A 15,860-nucleotide genomic window follows, 5' to 3' on the forward strand; every position below is an offset into this window, starting at 1 on the left:
AAAAGTGAAGATAATGCAAAGTCATATTTTGTCCCAGAGACGATGAATATTTTATTCATACACGTCTTACACAAGGAGAAAATACTAAACTGCTAGACCACTGAACCATGGACCTATTTTATGGTTGCATGGAATTTTTTTTCTTCCTTTGTATTCAGAATTATACCAAATTAAAATGCTTGGTATGTATTTCTTAGCATGTGGACATACTAGTCTTTTTGACTGAGTGTTGTAAATAGCAAAGGGGAATAGTATTTTTAATTTTTAGAATTGTCATGCATTCTTCTGCGTAAAAATATATGCTGAGAAACCTTTTTTCCTGTAAACATTTGTGAATATACAGTATTCCTGGTGTGTGACTCTTGTTATAAAATTTATAATGGTGTGGTACTCTCTTTTTTATTTTAATTTTTTTTAATTTTCCTGACATTTTGTAGGCTATCATGTATATGTGCTATTTGGTGAAAGATGTTTGGTTTTGAAAGCAATGTTTTCCAAGTCCAGAGTAAACACATTTTGATAATAAATTTTCTCTTATGATAATCAGGCAGTATTTTAGAAGATGAAGAATTGTTTTTACAATTTTATTTGCTTTTTTCAGCAAATAAATTGAGGTGTGCTGATAGTCTTGTTTAATACAAATGCATGTAAACTTAATAAAGTTGTGAGACAATGGGACTTTATATATAAATATATAAATTTATATATAAATATATAATTTATATTGAGAATTTAGATTTGTTTTCTAACCTGGATATTTAAACCTGTTTGAATGTAGTGGTTGTCTACAGTTATTTAGTATTCCAAACTAAATATGTTCCAAATGTGTTTTGTTCGATACTAAATAATTTGCAGAATAAAATAGACCAAAAAAAGAAGAAGTCATCTTTTAATGCCTCGTGTGACCAGTAACAAAGAGAAAATAAGATTAAAAAGTGATCCTCTGTGCCACAGGAACAGAAGGAATACTTTGTGTGGCCTTTAACAGAGGTACTTAGAGTTTTGTATCTAAAAATCGTGTTGGAGTAATTGGGAAGGATTTGCATCAGCTTTCGCTATTATCAAGATAAAACAGGAACACTTGTATTTAAAGCTAGTCTTTCAGTTCTCTTAAAAACCTCTCTTAAAAAAGGGAGAAACTTTTTTTAAATCCACATGCATTCTAAAAGGGTGCCTTATAAAATTAAGATTCCCGTGAGAATTGAATTATGTAGCAAAATTAAGGTTTTGCTTTAAAAAAAAAAAGTTGTTTTCATACTTAAGGTATTTTATATTAGTTGATACCATAATGTAGATGATGAGGCCAGTTGGTAAACATAACATAAAATGCTCTTTTTACCTCTTCAGTCCTTACACTCCAGTCTATCTTTTCCTCTTGTATTATGGGCAGATGAATGATACTAATTCCTGGAGTGATGCATAAGAATGGGGGCAAAGATAGCAATTCAATCCTCTTCACTCTTCCCCTCCCCTCAAATGTGAGGCTGGGGTAGTGAATTGTTAAAAAATACCTCAGAGCGAGTATATATTCCCATGAAGTTTGAGGTAGCAGGGGTGCACAGGACATCTAAAACTTAAGCTGATATTAAAATACTTACAAATTTTTTTTATTTTAACTGGTTTGTAAAAAGTCACTAATGATGATGGATTAATTCATCCCTTTCAGTTAATAATGGAGCATGTTTTGCAGCCATAGTAAGCAGCAATGTTTTATTTTATGAAAGACAACACATTTGTTTTGTAAAAATACCTTTTTTCTAATGAAAAGGAAATTTATAACTCAAAGTTATAAACTGAGACTGTGAAAAAATTAAAATGTAATCTTTAAAAGTATATATTAAAAAATAGGGATCATTTCCTTTTCAGTTAGTTTCCTTCAAAGATAAAGGAATAGAAATATTTATGTTTTTCTTTTGGGTGCTCATAGAAATTGGTAGTACTATTGGAAGTTAAAAGCTGAAAGTGTTGAATTTCTGTTTTGATTAAGCAAGTGGTTGCATTTACTGAAGGTGAAGAAATATATTCTGGCAGTTAGTTAAGATGAGCCTTGCCTTCTGCTGTTCAGTTAATGAAATTTGGGTTTCCTAAGAACTTGAGTGTGATGACAGATTATCCGTGCCTTCATTTTGTCAGTGTTCTGTAATTGCAATAGAGGGTCATGAATTAAATGCATGTTTGCCAATAATAATTACTTTGTCACGACTTTTATGACAAATATAATTTAAGTTGATGCTTGTGGAGAGCAGGCAGTGTATCTGTTCTGTTGTACAGGAAAAGTCCTTTCCAGTTTAAGTTTTAAACAAATCTTTGGAACATAAACCCATTTTCCACCACTTCTGCCTTTTGTTTTATGAGGGAGGTATGGCAAAAGATCCCTTTATTTGTATATAGCAGTCTTTATTTGTGTGTGTTTGTAAGAGAAGTTTGTGCTGAATTACCATTAATTTGAGTTTTGGTTTATATTTATGGTCAATCTAATTGTATAATGTATTCCTAAGAAATTATATTATTATAATATTATTAGAACATATGCTAATGATTGTTCTGATTTGTTTGGTGGAACCTTAGGACTAAATCTGTAAGTAAGTATTTTGAGTATTGCAGCCTCCTGTGGAAATTAATTTTAAAATTAAATTTAATTTTTACTTGAATTTAAATGTGGTTAAATTATTACACAGTTTACTTACAATTTTCAACTCACAGGACTTGCAAGGTATGTATAGATGGGTTGGTAGATGGTGTCAGGGAGCAGAATGGTCCCCCTGTTATCCAGGAGGAGGCAGTCATGAGAGCTGCTGAGATGCTTGGATGTTCATAAATCTGTGGGCCCAGATGGGATCCATCCCAGGGTGATGAGGGAGCTGGCAGATGAACTTGTAAAGCCACTCTCCATCATTTACCAACAGTCCTGGCTCTCTGGTGAGGTTCCAGATGACTGGAAGCTGGCCAATGTGAGGCCCATTCACAAAAAAGTGGGAAGGAGGATTCTGGCAATTATAGGCCAGTTAGGCTGACCTCAGTACCCAGTAAGGTAATGGAGCAGTTTATACTGAGTGTCATCATGCAGCACTTACAGGATGGCCAAGGCAGCAGACCCAGCCAGCATGGGTTTAGGAGAGGTAGGTCATGTGTGACCAACCTGGTCTCTTTTTATGACCAGGTGACCTACCTGGTGGATGCAGGAAAGGCTGTGGATGTGTCTATTTGGACTTCAGCAAGGCCTTTGACACTGTCTCCCACAGCACACTCCTGGAGAAGCTGGCAGCCCACGGCTTGGACAGGAGCACTCTGTGCTGGGTTAGGAACTGGCTGGGTGGCCAGGCCCAGAGAGTGGTGGTGAACAGTGCTGCATCCAGCTGGCAGCCAGTCACCAGTGGTGTCCCTCAGGGGTCTGTGCTGGGGCCAGTCCTGTTCAATATTTTCATTGATGGCATGGAGGAGGGTATTGAGTCCTTCATTAGTAAATTTGCAGATAACACTAAGGTGGGAGCGTGTGTCCATCTGTTGGAAGGGAGGAGGGCTCTGTGGAGAGATCTGGAATGGTTGGATGGATGGGTGGAATCCAATAAGATGACGTTTAGTAAGTCCAAGTGCTGGGTCCTGCATTTTGGTTATTTGACAATAACCCCCTGCAGTGTTATAGGCTGGGGATGTTGTGACTGGACAGTGCCCAGGCAGAAAGGGGCCTGGGGGCACTGGTGACAGACGGCTGAACATGAGCCAGCCCTGTGCCCTGGGGGCCAAGAAGGCCAATGGCCCCTGGCCTGTGTCAGGAATAGTGTGGCCAGCAGGAGCAGAGAGGTCATTCTTCCCCTGCACTCGGCACTGGTGAGGTCACACCTTGAGTGCTGTGTCCAGTTCTGGCACCTCAGTTTAGGAAGGACGTTGAGATGCTTGAGCGCATCCAGAGGAGGCAACGAGGCTGGTGAGGGGCTGGGAACACAAACCCTGTGAGGAACAACTGAGGGAGCTGGGGTTGTTTAGCCTGGAGGAGACTCAGAGGCGACCTTATCACTCTCTACAACTTCCCAAAAGGTGGTTGTAATCGGGTGGGGGTCGGTCTCTTTCTCCAGGCAGCAATTGACAGAACGAGAGGACACAGTCTTAAGCTGCACCAAGGGTAATATGGGTTGGATATTAGGAACATTTTTTTACAGAAAGGTGATAAAGTATTAGAATGGTCTGCCTGGGGAGGTGGTGGAGTCACCATCCCTGGATGTGCTTACAAAAAGACAGTGCCATAGTTTAGTTGAGGTCTTACGGGTGCATATTAAAATATATGCTTTAAAATAGTTAAAGCATATTAAAATATATGCTTTAACTATTCTTCTGTAATATTTTGATCTTTTGACCCTTCTTTTTTACCCTGAAAAGTAGTTTTAAAAGTGTTAGTCAAAAGAGAGGCAAGGTCATCTTTCCTTTCGTGGGAAAGAGGCATCATCTGATTAGTTTAGTACAGAGATAGTATGGCAAATTTTAAGCTGAGTAGGAAGTACCTATGTAAGCATATTAAAAATTACTTCATTACTGTGATTTGTAACTTTTTGTTGCTTTTTTTCTTTTTCAGATGTTAATGTAATGATATTTAATTTCTTTCCTGCTGATAGAACAGTGGTAGCCTGACTGCCTTGGTTTACACTATATAGATATTTTTGTATATCAGCAATCTCTGCTTTATGTTTCTGTTTTGTGTGTATTGCATACTTGTGACTTGGTTGAATTCACCTGTGGTCTAAATTAGCCCCTGGTAAATGCTTTTGCGCTGTGATTTGCCTGTATCTTTTGAAATTAATGTATTCCAGAAGTCAAACCAAAACTATACCAGAGTTTAGCCTAACTGCACAAGGGGAGACATGCCAGGGAAATGCACTTTGCATATGTGATGCCTTAGCCACAAAGAATTGGAGGGTGTAGCCACGTGTTTTGTGCGGGGCAGGTTTCTGAGTGGGTGGCATGTCGGCCTCAGTCTGTAGCTGATAATAATGCATAGCTAAGGTAAGAAAGTTCTAGGACTAACTTGGCAGATGAGCTTTTTGCAAGCTTAATCTCTTTTCAAACATAAAACTGAATTTCAATAAGCCCTCCCTGACTCTTTCCTTCTTCCTTTGGTGTCTATTTAGAGTTTGCTTAAGCTGTTATCCAGCCAAGATGGAGAAAAAAGTTATGAACTAAGGAATTGGGAGAAAAAGGGTTTTTTCTACCATTAGTATTGTCATGTGTAGTGAATACTTACCTTCATGACTGATTCTCTATTTACACGACATATATTTTTACTCTGAGTTTATTCTTCTGAGGAATATTTTACATATTTTTGCAACTTTTATTGATATATATTGCATGTAAAAAAGTGTGTATTAAGATCTACTTACAGACAGTGCAGTCACCTGTTTAAATAAGAGAACATGGTATTCTTTCTGTGCCAGTTTCTTTTTATATTCCTCTTTTTCAGTTACTTCTGTTTGAACTTCTGTAGGTGTTCATTAATTGTCGAGGCTTTTTAGTTGGAATTTGAGTGGCTTTTATGTTGTACCTCAGTCTTTCTTTTTGAATTATCATCTCTGCTTTTTCCTTTTTGCACTTTCATTTATTGAATAGAATATAAAATAAACTAATACTTACAGAATCTAATTCAGAGTAGGCAAAATATTGAATTTCTGTAGAACAATGCAGAACTGGAATTCATATATAATAGGCTGCAATACATAAAAAGAAAATGATTAAATAATATCTCACTTATCATAGATCTTTTTGATAGGAGCAAAATCTGTGCCATTAGTTCCAGACCAGTATATTTCCCATTCACAATGCTTTACTGCATAACTTGTAAATCTATCCTCATCATCCTATATTACTTTTTCAAAGCAAGACTAACATGAAGTAAGACAGGATGAATGAAAGTCAATGAAGGTCGACTAGACAATCCAATTACTAAAGATTCTTGGAAGAACAGTACTGTGATCTATAATAGAAAATAATTATTTTCTAATAAAATAGAAAGTTTTTTATTAGTTTATTTAATTAAAAATTAAATAATTTTTATTTGTATAGAAATATATGAATAAATACTGTGTGTGAATTCTTGTATTTGTTGACAAGGGTCATTTCTGTAGAACTGCAATATATTTTTTATGGTAATCTAGTTTCAGATTATGCTAGTCTAATCTGTTTGTATAATACATCAGAATGTCATTTGTTTAAAAATTTGTTGGTTCACAGAAGCCATATTTATAATACGCATTTTATGTACCTGTTCTGCCTCCTGAGTGGTGAATATTTAACATACAGCTACACATTGCAAAACAAAGAGGCAGTGTTATGGTGCATAATCATTGCATACGCATCACTGCTAATTTTCTGTGCTTTTTTTTTTCATCACTCACTTATTTTTCTTTAATTCTGCTGAATAGACCATCTTTTACAAGCACATTCATACAGTAAAAGAAGTTCCTATTTCTGGTACCCACCTCTGATAGAAATAGTGACCCAGGCTGCATGTTGGAGCTAAATACAAAAGTTTATGTCTGTTCAGAAACTATCAATACTGGATACTGCAGATGATGAAGAAGAAGAAAGCCTAGTTAAGCAGAAAAATAGATGTTTCCAGTCGTACAATCATCCTTGAACTTCAACTTTGTTGCTTCTATATCACAGAATGAGTTAGGTTGGAAAAACTTCGGGGGTCACTAAGTCCAAGCTTTGACCAAACATTTTGTCAAAGAGTGCCATGTCCGGTCTTCCCTTAAGCACATTCAGGGATGGGGATTCCACCACCTTCCTGGGCAGCCCATCCCAATGTCTGATCACCCTTTCAGGTACAGCTGAATTTTACCTACTTTTATGTCCTTGATACAAATAGGTCTGATGAAAAAAACCAAAAAACACACCAAACTTCTGCATACAAACTTTGTGTCATTATGGTTTTGAGCCACATATAAATAAGGACAGATAGGATTTAGTTATCTCTTACTCTAAGTGAAGACTAGGTAATTTTACTTGACTATCATTTTACATGTAAGTTTTAAATAAATTCCAAATTACTTCACATCCTTGTTTTCCCCAAACCCTGCAAAAAAAGAACAATAAGACTGAAGTTTTAAGCTCTGTAATGAATTGGTGTTATTAGCATTTATGCTATTTATTTTTCATTACTACATTTTCTTGATAGATACAGCAAACCTGTCTGCAACAGAGAATTACACTTGAATCTTCTGTAGGGAGGGCAGACCAGGATTGTAATAGAGTCCTTCTCTAGGATCATTTGCTGTGTCAGAGTTTTTAATTAGTATACTAAATAATTTTATTTTTTTCCAGCCTTGATTTGGTGCTGGCAGCATCACAAATGCTGCAAATTTCTAAGCCTTTGACTTGTGATAGTATTTGTTGCAGGTTTTTGGTAATCAGTGTCTCAAAAAAAAAGTAATGGTTGGTGTAGCTGTCCTTAGCTGTGAGGAGTGTGCAAAGATAAAATGTAAGGCTGTGGCAGATCAAATCAGAGAAGAAATTTCTTACTACAGTGGTTTGCTTTTGTTCGAGAGGGCAGACCTAAGATATGGGTCTCTGCAGATACCCCAGTACACAATTTGTGATTGAATCTGTTCACCTGAGCATTTTTATTTTCCTTTTGGATTGTTTTCAGTTTAATCAGGTTCTAAATACGCAATAGTAAAAGGCTTGCCTTTTACTTTTATTTGGCAGATGTACAGCAATAAAAATCTCTGCTCGCTGAGAAATTGTTGTTTTGAGAAAACTGCACTAGGTCTATAACAATTTTCAGCAACCCCAAAGCAATACAGCATTTATGAGGTAGTGGGCCTATACACCCATATCTCTGGGTTATCTTTTCAAAAGTTGTTCTGCCAGAGTCCTCACCAAGGTCACCATATGCTGCCAAGGTGCAGGAACATGACACATTGGCAAGTTGGAACTCTGGGTAATGGTGATCCACAGGACAGCAGGAATAATGTTACTATATGAGGCTCAGCTGTGAGCTAGGTATTTCAAAACTTGTTTTGCTTCTCAGTTCTGTGGTAACAGGAAGACATCCATAAAAATTCTAAATGTTCTCAGCTTTCAGGAGTTAGGATTCCAGACACTGATGTTCCTGAGAAGTGTAGCTGGAAAATACAGGCTTTGTCCACAGTCAGTATAGAGTTTTTCATTACTGCCATTTGCACTAGGAATATATACTTTTCATAGAGAAAAAAACCCAAGACAAAACCAAACCATAATTGTTTAAAGGAATGTATGTAGGTGTCGTATGTGTACCTATGTCAGTATTACATTCTTAACAGTTCCTTTTGATCATTTAGTCTACTTACAAAGCAATATAATATATATAGTTTATAATTATATGTAATTATTAAATGTTTATATTTTATATTTATATGATTTATATTTATACTTAATATTTTATAATTTATTATAATTACTATAATTATAGATTTAAAATAGTTGTATAAATAAATCTCAATAATAAGCTAGATAACTAGTCCATTTGGCTGATAACTGGCAAGATGTATTGCCATGAGATTTCCTAGTCTCATGTGAGAAACAGATGTAATACTACTTTTAAGTTGAGGTCTTCAATTGCTGTGTTTTAGTTAAAAAGAAATATAAGACAAGGCATGTAAATTTAAGATAGCATACAATTCAAATTCTTTGCAGAGGCAATGATCGGTATAGCATGAGTCTACAGGATGACAATAACAAATTTGTTAGTACTTTTATTTTTGTATATAATTTATGAAAATAGTGGATAGAATTGTCTCTTGGGTTATTTGCACATAAATAGGATGTCAATAAAATCTGAATTTGTGGCTATCATCTCTTACCTTGTGTTTCTTTTTTCTCTGCCTTCTGCATAAAATATTTTTTTCCTAATTTCCATGCATATATGTCCATGCATATCTATGCAAACTGTGCATACCCAGTGTTTACTCTCAAACTCTTGAAATAAGTAATAGTAGTGGTAATAATAATAATACTAAAAGTCTAAATGAGTCACTTGCCAGTGTAAAGTAGAAATTTCTTAAACCGTATTAAGTATGTGCTTATATCACCTATTCAACTGTTGCCTGTTTATCTTTTCTGTAGGTGACAGATCAGTCAGTGAAAGCTTTTGCTGAACATTGCCCTGAGCTGCAGTATGTTGGTTTCATGGGCTGCTCTGTTACTTCAAAAGGAGTCATTCACCTTACCAATGTAAGTATCAGAACTACTTTCTGCTAGTCATTAGTGTATTGGATGATAGCCATGTCATAGGTATCAGCCAAGATAAGATTACGAGTATGATTTATAGCACTGACATGGACAGAAACATGTCTGAGCTTTGCATTATTTAGATTTCACTGTATAAAAACACTGTACCAAAAATATATTTATGGGATTCTACATTTTCATGCAAGTAACAGTGATGTTCAGGTCAAAACTCTTTAAAATGCACAATTGCAGCTGATTCCATCTGAAACAAAACAAAGTTCCATTTTGAAATGCAAAATTTTAATTGTAAGAGATTTAGACAGACCTGTGGTTGCAGCAGTGCCCCCTGTACATTAACTTGTAACTGAAAGGAAATCCAGGGATCATGCAAACATGAAAATAGTTAAACAGATCTTGAGGTAGGAAGTAGAGAGCATATTTAATGAAAATGGAGTGTGCCTGATGAAAGCAAAGGTATTTTTGATACGTCTGTGAAGGTCTCCTATTGTTAATAGAACCATTCAGCATATCTATAAATTACTGTCATCATTTTAGAGTTGCTTAGCTGAAGCTACAGAAAAACTGAAAACATTTTGGAACATGTGCAGAAAGAAATAAGCCGGAGAATTTTGTTTGTATTGTAAAGTTATAGGACCTCAAAGGATGCTGTTTTGAAAGAACTGTGTATTGAAGTGATTAGTAAAAGGTGTGTATATCTTTTGGAGAAAGTAATGATACAATTATTTTAATTTCCTATGAAATCTGCATATGTATATCTATAGGTTATGTTTATATACACAACATAAATATAGGAGGTACACAATTTAAAAATTGAACATAGACAGGGTATGTAGTCCAAGGCTTTGTGGGAAATTTCCGCAAAAATCACTTTTTAGCTGCATGTTTTGGTTGCTACATTATTCTGACCTAGATTTATTGAGTATTTAATAGAGGTTAGATACCTTATCCTTCAACAAAAATCTTTATAATCACATTTATTAGATTGAAGAAGAGTCAAGATCTTGACTTTTTATTAATATGTGTTTCTGATTTTCATGTGTTTAATAATAATAAATTATTAGAAATCCTGATTTACATTGGAGCAACCCTGTTGAACCTAGTCTGTCAGAAAATATCTAAGAGTCTGCTTAGACTCTTGGTATGTAATTACTTTGTAAGTAATTGGTGCGTGTTGGGACTTGAGATTTGGGTATTTCAGTTTCCTTCCCTCTAGCTGTATCTGTACAACTTCTGTAGGCTGTGACTACTGCAAAGACAGTGATGTGATAACACTGGAAGTTAGGGATTGCTTAACCTGGAGAAGGCTCAAGGTTATTGCAGCCTTTCAGTACTTAAAAGGGGTTTCTAAGAAAAATAGAGACAGGCATTTTAGAAGGACCTCTAGCAAGTAGTAACATTATCTACTGCATCTGTCTTTCCCAGAATTCTTCTGTTGATGACATAATTTTTTGTTCTAACCATTGTGCACTTTTATGGTTGGTTTTGAGTACTTAACTGGTGTTTCATAAGTGTTTAGTAGTAATTCCAGTCTGGTGTTCCTAGAGAATGTGGAATCTGCTCTTTGCTCTCGTGGCCTGTGAGTGTGTCCCTCCAGGCTGTGCAGAGCTGGTTGCCTTCTGTCCTGCTTCCTGTGTGCAAACTGGAGATAACAGCAGTGGCCTCGGTTGTGAAATTGCTTTGGGGCTGATGGATGTATAAAAATTGAGTGGTTTATTATTACTGTATTTTCCCCCCAGTAATGTTAGCTCTCTTTAAAAATACTGGCACTTGAAAAATGCTAAATTACAGTGCTGCTGCCTCGCAGAGCTTTTTTAATAGCTAATTGTAGGGTATGGAAGAGAAGGTGTTGTATACTTAAGAAAAAGAAGAAACATTCAGGGTTGATTTTCATTATTTTTCTACTAAACAGAATGACAGTAAAAAAAAAAATTTGAGCAAGACCATGTCATCACACTGGTGCCTTTTTTCCTTGAAGTTATTATAAACTGAAAAAAATACAGATAAAGTAAATAATGATTGTTGGGTAAGATGAGAGGCACTTCATGTACATACACAGGAAGAAAGGGAAAAAAGGAGTGTGTTTATATGCAATTCACAGTTAGACTCTCAGTTGAAACCAGTTGTTTGTTTTGATGACCTGAACGTTTCATTTTCCTTTAGAGCTTTAATATGCGAAACATTGCCACAAAAGAAGTGAGTGACCTCCTCCTTGACATCAGAGTATTCAATCCAACACTAATCAACACTAATCAATGTTGTTTCTGTGGAGGAGGGAAGAACATGTATAGTGATATATTTTATCTTCTGTTTTTACCACATCTCCACTTCTTTTTTTCTTGTTATATATTTTTTATAACTTACTTTATTATTTAATTAGCTTTCCATGTATAATTTTTTCTTGTTTGCACTCTTTCTCCGCTCCACACATCTTTGTCTCTCAAGAATTTATCCCTAGTTGTTTTTCACTTTGCTTCTCCCGTAAGTGTGGAGATAACAAAAACGTGAAAAGTGCCTGTGCACATTAGATGATTGTGTTGAAGACAGAGCAACCAGAAGGGTAATCTTTGTTCATTAACTGTGTGAGAATAAGGAACTTTGTATTCTTTCTAGTGAAGAAGTGGTTTTTTAATGGTACATCTTTGACCTCAAGAGCAGTGGCATTTTCTTCCCCTGTTGTCGTAATTGCTTCTCAGCAGTTTAATTGTTGCACTTCTAATAGAATTTTAACAGCTGGCATCAGCAAATCTTGACATCTAGATATAATTTTATTACCAAGCCTTTTCCTTAGCTGCTTCTTTTCATTTCTGATATATATACAAGGGTAATTGCTTTGTGGCAGTACAACTCTGCTTCTACACCATGTACTTCTGACAGACTGTCTGGTAAAGTTCGTTATAGACATCTAATTATCTATGAATCCTTGTACAGAACCTCAACAGAAAAAATTTCTGACTTTTTCTGCAAACCACCAATGCATGAAGACAGTTCATCTAAGAACTATTTTTGGAATAATGTGATTTTCACTTTTTCTTCATCTCATAATAGTTACCCATGTCCAATCCAACTTAGTAATGCAACTGTATCTGAGTTGGTGGTCAGTATAAAGTCAATTCAATTCAGATTTATGGAGCAAATTCTTAGGGCTCATTCAGTGTAGACATCATCATAATGACAGATACATAATGATAATCTACACATGACAGGACTGATTTTGAAAGAGCCTTTCTGAACTGGGGTAATGTATGGTTTGTTTCTAGTAAATTATTTGTTTTGACATGAAGAATTCTGTTTTATGCTCTTTTTATGGCAGTATTTCAGCTTACCTTCTGATCTTAGAATCATTCAGCTTCCTGACTAAGGACATGATTGCTGTTCTTTGGCTAGGTACAGAGAAAACAGTATTTTAATCAGTTCTTAAAATGAACTGGATTTCATAAGATGGGATATGATTTATTTCAATCTGTTTTCCTTTAGTAATATCTGCTTTTAAATATTAGTCTTCCAGTCACAGGAAAAAGGCATTGAGTGAGGGTTTTTGAATACAATGATTCTGGGACAGTCTTCATGAGTATTGGCTTGAAACTTTAGCATCTTGTCAAACTGAGCCGGATGATTTTGTTGAATGAAGTTAACTGTATCCTTCTTAAGAGATTCTGGTTGCTATTTTAAAGATTTTGATGGTTGCATTGAACTGCCATTTCTTTCAGTGAGGTAAAAAATACTTTGCAGAGAAGACTGTATGGTTGAAAAGGTTGGATCTGTGAAACTTCTGCTTCCCCTCTACCCCCCAAAAAAATTCATTAGAAGTACATGACAGTAAATAATATGAAAATGTAAACTGTGAGTCAGCAAATATGTAATTCTACAGTGACTTCTGGAATTTATAAACTGGAAATGAGTATTGTAACACAGGTACTATACATGCAGTTTAGTTTATATGTATGTGCAAGTCCCTCCTCCAGAAGTAATTAAGTCTTTGTGCTTACAACACAATTTTTGATAGTGTGTTTGTTACTTAAGCAATTGGACCTTAATGTTTCACAGTACTAAGAATTGAATTAAAATTTTTAATATGCAAAACATTTAATCAGTCTAGGGGAAAATAGTCTCCTTTGTAACTATTCAATCATTTTCCAGTTCTTTAGGCCATATATGATTACTGTTCTAGGATGACAGCATATCTCAATTGTGTAGTTCAGTTATGGCAGCTCTTCAGTAAAAATGAATGCATGTGATTTTTTTAAAAAATAGTTTATAGATTCTATTGACATTATAGTAAAAAGAATGTGGTTTACAGTTTTTTTCATGTTGCTGTTTTTAATTTCCTGCGCTCATACATTTGCTTTGGGAAACTCAAGTCAGAGAGCAGTTTATTCCCTGAAGGCATGTATATACAGAGAGTGTCAAGAAAATTAAGCTTAATTAGCAAAAGATGTGAGTTTAAAGCTCATTAAGTCCTTATAAGCACTTTCTTTCAGAAATAATTTGGCTGTCATACGGAAGAGGATTAATCTTACATGAATTGTTCAGTGGTGGACTTGGAAGCTTTAGGCTTTAGTTGGGCTCTGGCTTAAAGTTCTTTTTGACCTAAATGATTCTATGCTTCTGCTCTCGTTTGTTTTTTAAGGCAGTGTATTTCTATAGGAATTGTGGAAGTGTGCAGTGGGAAAAAAATTGTGTACCTGTTATATTAGCAATTTCAATATGATAACATATAAATATTCACAGAAGTTGATACACCCACGCTTAAATAACCCATGATCCCAATGGAAATAGTAATATCCTATCACCTAAAGCACTGCACATATTTGAATATTCAAAGTTTCAGTAGTCAAGGTAGAAATCTTATTAATTGACAGGCACACAAACAGTATGATAATCTCTGAATCCTCAAATATATCAGATGGCATAAAATATAATTTACGCCAACTTACAAAAGTATTTAAAAACCCCAAAATGTTTTTAAAAAACATTTTAAAATATTTGTGATCCAAAAGTAATGAGTAATAATCAGTAATTTCAGCAAGAATGTGTTCATAGGTATCGCACAAAACCTGTTTAAGTGTTGCTGCTTTTTAAAAATTCTGTTATTTTCTGTTTCAGAATTTAAGTCCTCTGCCTACTTATTTGCTTTGTGTGTTTTGTCACATTAAATATTCCTTTTTCCTTTAAAACATTTTGAGTGACATAGCTGAGTTCAAAGTTTAAATTCTGCTTGTGCATGCTTATTTGCAAAGCTATAAAATGAAGAGTTCAAGAAAATCTCGGTTATCTGCAGAAGAGGGGCCTTGAAATTGCTCAGTAAAATGGTGTTGTTGCATGAACAAAAATAGTTTTGGTTAAAAAAAAAACCAAACACAAAAGGAGAAACATTATGCATCCTAGTTCTGTATGATTGAGTATTCAAGTCACAGAATTTCCTCTCTGGTGAAAAGTGCTTTTTTACACTATTTTAATTTTTTCCACTATTTTAATCTCAAAATTTATGAATGCACTGTAGAGTCTAGCATCTGTTTAATAATTGTCTACTTCAGAGAAGTTTTATTTTTCTTTTTAATATCATACTACTTTTAGCTGTGAGGATTAGTATTAAAATGTAAGATTTACATATTTTTCTCTTCTAGTTTTTTTACAGTAGTAATTATATCATTGTAGCATTTTCCCCCTAAAATTACTTTTCAGGTAAGATATAAAATAGGAAATTTGTCATTAAATATATATATATATATTTTGTAATGAAAAATGATTACATTTACATTATTACAATTCTCTTGTCAGTAATGAGATGTTGACATCTCGGACTTAAGTAGGCAGAAAAGTATTCTTTTCGGTGCCATATTCAGATTGATCCAAACTTCTCTCCAGAGGGAGTGTGCATTCAGTTCTGCATGTCTTGGAAGCCAGTGATACTTCTGCAATGTTAATTTCAAGGTTGTAGAGACCAAATTATACTTGAGTATGTATGAATTTTGAAGCGGTCTCTTCAAACTTCTAAGACACAAAGGTTTTCTTCACTGGGTATGTTGTGCCTGAGATAAAGAATTAACCACCAGGTAGGTCAGGTGTTTAAAATGAAGGAATGTGACAGCAAAGAAAGTGATGTTTGAGTTATTGTATATTGAGTATAATGATAGACGGTTACTAATATCAAGGAAAAAAGCAATCATTCTTCTGTGATGGTAAAGGACAAAATCTACCTTGAAAACCGTATTCATTTGGTGGATGGGAATACTGGGAGTTCAGTTTAGGTTTTGACTCCACCCATGCAATACCAAAGTTTTTTTTCCCTGGGAAGCCACAAATGCATTCTGCTGCATTCATCATTGCATCATTGAGGTAGATAGTAAACTGTTGTTACCTCTTACCTGATTTGAAGCCATGTTTTTTAGGCACTTTTTAAGGGAGCACTGACCTCTCTTCATGCATTCTTCAGTGTAAATTCATGGGTTTTAGTCCACAAGTAATAATAATGGCAAAAGAGTCACCAATATTGTTGTCTACTCATAGGAATAATGTTATTGAGAAAGGAAGTTTGGGATTTTCTTAAAGTGTGAAGATTTTCTACTTGTCTTTTAAGTCTCCTTAGTTGTTTAATGTCATAGAACATACTCATTGTTGAATTGGCCAGCAGGTGTATTTTG

The 15,860-nt window shown here is 35.0% G+C and overlaps 1 protein-coding gene across 2 annotated transcripts in view; it reads left to right on the forward strand.

The window, feature by feature from the left end:
- FBXL17 (F-box and leucine rich repeat protein 17) overlaps positions 1-15,860 on the forward strand; it is a 275,332-nt gene that overhangs the window by 76,126 nt on the left and 183,346 nt on the right. For both annotated transcript variants that reach the window (XM_058826053.1, XM_058826055.1), the window contains exon 5: positions 9,094-9,201. In XM_058826053.1, the coding sequence (XP_058682036.1) occupies positions 9,094-9,201 (108 nt within the window). The remainder of the gene's footprint in view (positions 1-9,093; positions 9,202-15,860) is intronic.

The sequence above is a fragment of the Poecile atricapillus genome, chromosome Z, assembly GCF_030490865.1.
Source record: "Poecile atricapillus isolate bPoeAtr1 chromosome Z, bPoeAtr1.hap1, whole genome shotgun sequence".
NCBI lineage: Eukaryota > Metazoa > Chordata > Aves > Passeriformes > Paridae > Poecile > Poecile atricapillus.